This window comes from Notolepis coatsorum (assembly GCF_963971535.1).
Source record: "Notolepis coatsorum genome assembly, chromosome: 9".
NCBI classification, from domain to species: domain Eukaryota; kingdom Metazoa; phylum Chordata; class Actinopteri; order Aulopiformes; family Paralepididae; genus Notolepis; species Notolepis coatsorum.
Window position 1 is genome coordinate 126,502,618 of NC_140173.1, and position 9,087 is coordinate 126,511,704.

General features: G+C 45.0%; 1 protein-coding gene across 1 annotated transcript in view; it reads left to right on the forward strand.

Moving 5' to 3' along the window:
• The window catches only part of LOC311234743 (disintegrin and metalloproteinase domain-containing protein 12-like), a gene marked incomplete at its 5' end in the record, with an annotated part of 240,247 nt that overhangs the window by 184,483 nt on the left and 46,677 nt on the right, over positions 1-9,087 (forward strand). The window contains 2 exon segments of the mRNA XM_084321986.1: positions 7,526-7,651; positions 7,654-7,703. Coding sequence (XP_084178112.1) covers positions 7,526-7,651; positions 7,654-7,703 — 176 coding nt within the window.

Sequence of the window (9,087 nt, forward strand, 5' to 3'; positions counted from 1 at the left end):
CATAATTTGTATGCAAAATATTGTGGTTTCCTGCTTTAGTCTGTTGACACATTTATATACTAAATGCTTTTGTAGTCCTGTGTCATACCTAAATGTCATAAGTGAATTGTATAGAAACAACTCACCAAAAGTGACTATTGCACAACTGATTTGACCAAAAAATCCACCCTGGGGGGGAAACCCCCCCTTCACCCCCACCCCCCATCATTGCCATACCTTGGCTTTTACTGAAACGATGCCACTGTGTTTAATTCTTGGGTGCAGGGTAGCCAGGCAGGGAAATAAATACTTAAAAAATGTGGTGTGTGTGGTATACCCACCAAAAAGGTCATGATCAATTCAAGGGAAGAAAGGTGTGCTAGAAAATAAATAGTACAAATTTGATTTAGACAAGTTTATTTTGCAGAAAACATTTTACGTAACAAGCGTGTTCCACAGATTTGTATACAAATCATAAAAGTGATAAAAACGTAATATGTCCTCTAAACGGCAGAGGCATTGTATCTCACTGGCTTAGTAATACATACATAGTATGTAAGTCAGGTGCTGTAGATATAGAGACAGCCTAATGCCAGGGGGCACATAGAGGAATTAGCTCTGCTATCTACAACCAATGCCTCAAATGTCTACAGACACCCAAGCAGGGCCGCCTCAGGGGGTGTGCGAGCAGTGCGGTCGCACAGGGCCTTGCGGGAAGGGGGGCCTCGCACAAAAAAACGCAGGCGAGGCCCTTTTTCATCACAGACCTAAAATCTAGTTTTGCTTATATGCTTATATATTTCACATTAGACACGTTCCTGGCTCTGAGGCTCTGCAGGCAGCTCTGAGGCTCTGCAGGCAGCAGAATTGGTTTCAATGAGGGGAGGAGTTACAGGTAAGGTAGCGTCTGTTGAGTTCATTGTGTGTGTCTGTGTGCGTGCCGGGGGGGGGGGGGGGGGGGGGGGTGAACCGACTCATTGCCAGACGTGAGCGATTCGACTCACGCTCACGGCAATGAATCGGCTCTTATGAACGAGTCGCTCATGACCGACCCATCACTAGCGTCTGACTATTTCGCACGTGCAGCATTGGAGGTTATGCCAGCCAAGATGAAGAGGACATCGTTCGGCAGATGGACTGAAGATGAAAGTTGTTGCATGTTAGACAGTTCAGTCAGGCTAGCCATCCCGGCTAAAGACAGGGACAGCTAGTTAGCTTTAGCTACGTTATAATATTAAGTGTTGTTCAGTCGGGATATAGCCATGATGATGTCGGCTAGTAGCTAGCTTAGCTAAAGGCTAACTAGCGTTAGCTAATAGAGACAGCGCGTGCAGCATTGTTATGCCAAGATGAAGAGGATGGTTGTTCGGCAGATGAACTTCGTCAACTCCACGTGGTTGTCTCCATCCTCTTGGACGTTTGGTGAGTTTTTAATGCACTCTATTCTATTCCCGCCGTGGATATCTCTCTCTCTCTCTCTCTCTCTCTGGAGCCAAACTGGCCGACTAGCTGTTGTAGTACTAGTAGCTAACGGTGTGTGGCCTGGTGTCAGCACCTGTATTGCTTTTCTCACGTTGTACAGTTTTTCAGTGGTAGCCGCATAGCTTGCTTCTGCGTTAGCTAATGGTTAGCGATAGCCGGGTTGAGCTAACTGTTAGTCAGTTAGCTGTTTAGCTACGACGTTAGCTGCCGGCTGCACTCGGCTGGGAACGTTAGTTTGATGCTATCAGTTAGCCTAGAGTTAGCTGTTAGCTTGTGCTACGACCATTGACATTAGCCGTGAGAATAGCAGGGGGTTCTGGCACTCTGACTACGACATCATCTTTGACAGAAGATGTAGTCGGGCCTGCACCATGACAAGGCTCCGGCCATAGCTTCTTTTTGTCCCGCCAGCGAGAGGCCTTTCGTCAACGTGGAGACCTGTGTTGCGGCCTTTCGCCCTGCGTTCCTTGGTGCAGGTAAGAGATGTCATGACATTACCCCACTCTTCCTTCCTTCCCCTCCCGAATGTTTTGTTAATAACGATGTTTTTTTCCAGGCAAAACATATGTTACTTCACAACATTTGGAGATACGACATGTGCTGTGTGTGAATTGTCTTGGTCGTTTGTGTAGCTTGGGTAGCGTTGGGCCGTTGGCCAAAGCTGTGTGTGGCCTGCTGTCAGTACCTGGCTAGCCTTAGCTGATGTCGGCCATTGGCTCCGAGTCCTTGCTACTTTGTTTTCTCTGGTATAGACCCTCTTCTCTTTGGATTTAAGTGTTGATCTTTGTCCTTTTGGATCTATGTATATTCATGTTGCCTTTGTGAAGTTATCTTTTCCTTCTGTTTTGTTCTTCCATTAAAAGTTGAATATCTTTTAGGGGCTCATCTTTGCTTATCTCTCTCATACATGCTCTCTCTCTAACACACACACACACGACAAACACACATGCTCTTCTCTCTCTCTCTCTCTCTCTCTCTCTCTCTCTCTCTCTCTCTCTCTCTCTCTCTCTCTCTCTCTCTTTCTAACTCACACAGTCTGCCTATGGCGGCCTTTCTCGATGGCTAGGCTGTGCTCGCTGAGTCTGTACCTAGTCAAGGATCTTCAGTCACAGTGCTCAGGTATTCTGCCACTGTGTACTCTCTGTTTAGGGCCAAATAGCATTTCAATTTCTTTCCAATGTGTCTCTCTCTCTCTCTCTCTGTACACTGTATATTGACTGTAGAACGGGAGCTCTCTCTCGCTCTCTCTCTTGCTATATGTTGACTGTATCATGCCCAGCCTCGGGCAGAGCTATTATTTAAGAATATGTTGACTGTATGAAAATTTTTTTTAAATTCTCGCGCTTAAATCTCGCACAGGGCCTCGCATTTCTCCCAGGCGGCCCTGCACCCAAGTCCCTCTCTATTTGGCCTGGCATTTACTGTGCTTATGTTTATGTTTATGTTTATTAAAGGATCCCCATTAGAGACACATGAAAGAGCCTCTAGTCTTCCTGGGGTCCTGGATAAAACAAATACAATACAAATGTACAACTAAAAATACAAATGTAAATAAAAAAAAACACATAAATGTAAGGGATAATGTATAGCTACGAGGTCATTGTCGCAAAATAATTGACCGACACTGTGTTCTAAACGCAGTGAAGGTCAATTATTTTGCGACAATGACAGAGTATAGCTATACATTATCCCGCTTATTACAGGGCTAACTTATTAACAATATACGTAATTCATTTTACACCATCGACAAGATGAGATCAATGCAGACCCAGTTGTTCTGTTGCTCCTCTGTCATCGGCAGACGGCAGGTGTGTGGACTTGATTGCAGCTGATGTAGTGCAGCTGTGCATATGCTGAGCTTAGCTTTCGTGACTGCGATCAAAATGCTTGATTGTGATTGGTCAATAGTGCTCTGTTGCCCCTAACAGCCGTCATTATTGCGCGTTGCCCATAGCAGCGGTGAATTATCTAGAAATAATTGACCGCTGTTAGGGGCAACTCGAGCGCTATTGACCAATCACAATCAAGCATTTTGGCGAATGTTAAAACGCCATGTAATAATGACCTATATATACCAGTGAGTTTGAGAGAACATTTGATTTTGGTGCTGTTTTTGTTCTGATGTTACCAGAAGTGGCCCCTCTAGTGTTGTAACCATGTTCAGAAGTCATTTGCAACTGATGAGCCAAGCTAATCAGCAGATTGTTATTGAAAAAGTAGTCCATGACCTATTTGAATAAAAAAAATTCTATTATTTTGCTTAGCAACGGTAAAAATACTGATCGGACGGCTTCATGTTTTGAGTTGATAGGCCTGGCGGGAATCGTCTGCGCCAATCCAGGAAACGGCGTTCATATTATGAGGCCTCGGTTGAACAATCAGTTGTGACTGACGTCCTCTGTGCCCTCCCTGGGAGTATAAACAATACTACCTCGTACTGCCACTCTACCTATGCACCTCTTCCATCTCTCTTTTTCAGCTATCGGCATACAAATAAGGTCATGATCTTTTACAACACATCTGTATCCAAATTGGTTATTTACACTGTGAATCATGCATTGTCCTTTTCATTCCAACCGGCTATTAGCAGCTGCAGACTGATTGGATTTTTAACCCGATCCTTTTTTTTTTTACTATTATGTGGCAGTCGCACTGACACATCCCTGGTCTAATTAGGTCGGCCCCAACTGGTTGCACATTGAGAAAGCCAGAGCTTTAAGCTAATATTATCCAGTGAAACCTATAGTCCCTGCTTGTCTCCTTTCCTGATAGCACAGGAGGCACGTGGCCTCAGCTCTGATAATACAATGAGTGTGGCGTGTGTGCATGTGTCATGTGTGTGTGCGTGTGTGTGTGCGTGCGTGTGCGTGTGTGGTGTGTGCGTGTGTGTGTGTGTGCATGCGTGCGTGCGTGCGTGTGTGTGTGTGTCTGTGTGTGTAAGCATGTGCTTGTGCTTGCTTGTATATGTTTGTGTTTTTGCATGTGTGTGTGTGTGCGTGCTTCTATTTGTGTAAAGGGAGGAGAGTAAACATTCCAGAGCAGAATTAACCTCTTCCACCCGGAGCCTATTTTCTGAAAATCCGCCTAAAATACATACCTAAGTAAATGGAATATTGCTCCACTTCTACAAGGTCCATTTGCATATTATTGGTATCTAGGGACATCTATGGACCTCAGTGAATGTATTCCCACTATCAGAAATATGTGTCTATTACTAGGCTTGCTTAAATTGGGATGAAACAAAGGAGAATATGAATTATGATTTTTCTTTGCATCTTTGACAGTGAATAACACCCTGCTAATAATGACCAAACATTCAGTACCTTCTTGAGATCATGTGTACAAAAAATCTAAGGAAATTAATGATTGATTAAGAGAAGATGATTAAACAGAAGGTTCTGTAGATACAGTACTGAATTCTCCATCCGGACAAATGCAATTTGAAATATTATTATAGAATATAGAATAGCAGGCTTATAAATTACCTTATTATAGCCAATTTGCACATTTATATATAATATACATATATTATCTTTCAAATGCCCGAGTTCAATTTGGATTTAGTATCACCAGGCGTGCATAAGAACAGATAATGAAATCTACTGTAATCGACTGTACTTTTTTATTTTCACCACAGTGCAACCGTTTTGAAACTAATTTCAGATCTAATTGTTGCTGTATGCTAACAATAGGGAAGAGAAACTAACTGCGTTTCAATATTTGTCAATAATGTTACATGTTGTGGTATATTATCCCGAATAATAAGAGTTATTAAAATAATGCATACATAACTATGAACCTTGAACCCCATAGAACCTTTCAGGAAGTGTAGTTTTGAAAAATGCCAAGATCCAGAGCTCTGGATGTCCGCTACAAAATGGCCGCAAATGATTCAAGCTGTTCCAAAATGGTCGCCTCTCGCGAAATAACATTGACATTTCGAGAAGGAAAATCTATCTAATAACACTTTAACCTATTCCTAAACTAACGTATTGATGATAATATACATTATAGATGCTGTTGTCACATGGTTATGATGTTTATACTTGAATACGTTTGAAAATAAAAACGCTGCTTTTATAGAACAATCTAGAGATATTGATTTGTGACCAGATGTCATTTGCGGTCGACGGGTGGAAGAGGTTAAATGAGAGAGAGAGAGAGAGAAGAGAGAGAGAGAGAGAGAGAGAGAGAGAGAGAGAGAGAGAGAGAGAGAGAGAGAGAGAGAGAGAGAGAGAGAAAGAGAGAGAGAGAGGAGAGAGAGAGAGAGAGAGAGAGAGAGAGAGCTGTGATCCCCAGCAGGCCAAGTGGACCTCTCCTCCCACCAGGGAGATGGTGGACTTTATCTGCCTGTGACCAGTCCAACAGATCACTTTGTTTTCCACTAGCTGGTGGAGTGAAGATATCTCTCTCTCTCTCTCTCTCTCTCTCTCTCTCTCTCTCTCTCTCTCTCTCTCTCTCTCTCTCTCTCTCTCTCCTCTCTCTCTCTCTCTCTCTCTCTCTGTGCTTTCTCTATCCCCACCATGCATATCGCCTGCTGTTTCTCTGGTCTGTTATCAGTAGCAGGCCATGCTATTTACGAGGGTCTCTGTTTGCTCTGTGCTGTGGTTTGATCTACAGTACATAGCCTGTCTGCCCTCGATTTGGTGTGTGGGTCCCCTCGCTCAGCACAGCAAAGCTCTTTTCTGTGTGTGTGTGTGTGTGTGTGTGTGTGTGTGTGTGTGTGTGTGTGTGTGTGTGTGTGTGTGTGTGTGTGTTGTGTGTGTGTGTGTGTTGTGTGTTGTGTGTGTGTGTGTGTGTGTGTTGTGTGTGTGTGTTGTGTTGTGTGTGTGTGTGTGTGTGTGTGTGTGTGTGTGTGTGTGTGTGTGTGTGTGTGTGTGTGTGTGTGTGCATTCAGGAGGTAAATAGGCTCTAGACCAGAGCAGGTGGATTAAGGCAGCCGCCAGGGCAGACAGACAGGACTGACTGACCAGAACAGGAGAAAAACACTGGATGTGAACTGATGAGTGAACCTCGGGGTGGTCTGAGAGAATAGGGTGTTTTCCCTCCGCGCTCCAGAGAAAAAGGCAAAAAACATGTCGTTTTCTTGTGAACAGTGAAATATCCACGGAGCTACAGCGGCCAAATCCACCCTCCGTCAGAAACATCACACACACACACACACACACACACACACACACACACACACACACACACACACACACACACACACACACACACACACACACACACACACACACACACACACACACACACACACACACACACACACACACACACACACACACACACACACACACACACACACACACACACACCTCCTCACGCCCGATGCCAAGCTACACAAACACTTTCTGTGTAATGTTGCACAGTCAAAGGCTTTACTAACGCTCTCTGCGCCCTGTCACGATTGAAGACTCGGGTCCCCACTGAACAACAGTCAGAAAGCGTCCTTTACATCCGGAACTTTATCGTGTGATGATGAGGCGTTTGTGTTTGAAGTCAGCCAGGCTTTTTCCCCAGCCTTACGCCAGCTGTCTCCATCCTGTGCCATCTTCGTCTGTCCTTGACTGCCAGCCATCATCACCCTCAGCACCCTGGGCCTGATAGGCGGTCTTAGCGAAGCTTTTCCAAACACCCTCTGTTCTACGGCTCCGCTACTCCCTCCACTAGCGGTTTGAGCCGTGCGATATACCAGGCTTAATGCCCCAAAGCCAGCTTTTCATTGCCAATCCCGTGTGTTATCTCCGATGACTATAGCATTGCTATCCAGGTCAGGCCGGGCCACGCTGCTGTCATACAACAGTGTTACTGTGTTGGGCCTCTGGCTTATGGTTAACTCTGGCTGTCTCGTCCCATCAGCCGGAGAGGGCTGAGTAGAGGGCAGAGGGCCAAGAGGAGGGTTAAGTAGGTCTCTCTATATGTCTGTAGCCTTAGGCTCTCACTTCCGTTTTGGTGGAGCTAACTCGTTCTTCCGTCCCCCTCGTCCTCTCTCTCTCTCTCTCTCTCTCTCTCTCTCTTTTTTTTTTCTCATTTTCAACGTGTCTTCTTACCTCTCCTTCAGATAATCCGTTCCCGACGGTGTTCAGTACGTGCAGCAAGAAGGACCTGGCTGGCAGTCTGGAGAAAGGCGTGGGCATGTGTCTGTACAACATACCCGAGGTCAAGGTGCTCTATGGGGGACAGAAGTGTGCAACGGCTATGTGGAGGAGGGAGAGGAGTGTGACTGTGGAGAACTAGAGGTAATCACCCAAAAGCCTTTTGGTCTACTGGTCATTAAAATTGTGTTTTACATGAGCCGTCCACCACGGTTCATGTAAATTTAACAGGGAGATCATCTTTATTTATTTATTCATTTATTTATTAAAGGATGGCCACTGTGAGTCAGACTTTTTCAGTATCAAGTTGGTGGTTTGCTTTTATAGGACAACACAATGACATGGCAGAGCGTTTAGACTTTAAAGTCAGTTTGGTTTAATTTTGTGGCAGTGTTGTAGTAGTCGAGTCCACAGACTCGTGACTCGACTTGGACTTAAGCACTGATGACTCAGACTTGGGACTTGGACTCGAGCATTGACTGCATTCGGACTCGGAAGGTGCAGACGAGGACTCGGACTTGTTAATTGATAAATACAGTTATTTAATTTTTTGTAATATGCCCTATTCATTTGGCATAAGATATTGATGGCTTGTGCATTTGTTTGGCTATTGTGTCACAAAGTAAATAAACTCCCTTTGAAATGGTGACCGCTGTATCATTTATGTTTAATGTAGACCTTTTTTTTTTTATTTGTATGTCAGCTCTTTGACTGCCAGAGTGGGGTGGACTCAACCTTGATGACTTGGACTCAGACTCGGACTAGGGTAATGGGGACTCGACTCGGACTCAACTCTTTCTTTGTCTTTGTCTTTGCCGAGTCTTTGGTGACTCGGACTTGGACTCAGACTCGAACACTGGGGACTTGAGACTCGACTCGGACTTGAGATTTAGTGACTTGACTACAACACTGATTTAGGGATGCTTGCTATTGGCTTTTTTACCGATATACCGATATTGTCCAACTCTTAATATCCGATACTGATATCAACTGATATCAACTGATATCAACCGATACCGATATATGCAGGGTCCCCCCCCCCCCCAAAAAAACAGAATAATTTCAGGTAATTAAGTAAGGGATAATGTATAGCTACGAGGTCATTGTCGCAAAATAATTGACCGACACGTAGTTTAAAATACCGAGCCGTGGGGCGGCTAGGTGGTGTAGTGGGCAAGGCACTCGCCACCAGTGTGGAGACGCTAGGATTCGCGTGTTCGAATCCAGCTCTCCACATTGTTTTCAGTTTAGCTGGTCGTCCGCAGTAATACACATTGGCCGTATTACGGGGAGGGAAAACTGAAGGGTGGGGATCGAACGTTGTGAACAAGCGACTCCTACAAGTCGGTTGGTGCGCCTGCGCAGTAGAATCAGGAAGTGTCGGGGGCAGCGTGAGCCTCCCACGCGTTACTCCTCGCCACTGAGAGATCGAGCTGCGCAGGTGAAAAGATGCGACTGCTGTTACCTCAAGTACCGGAGGGGACTTGTGCTATGTATGACTTAGTCCACATTGCAGCCGGCTTGTGGG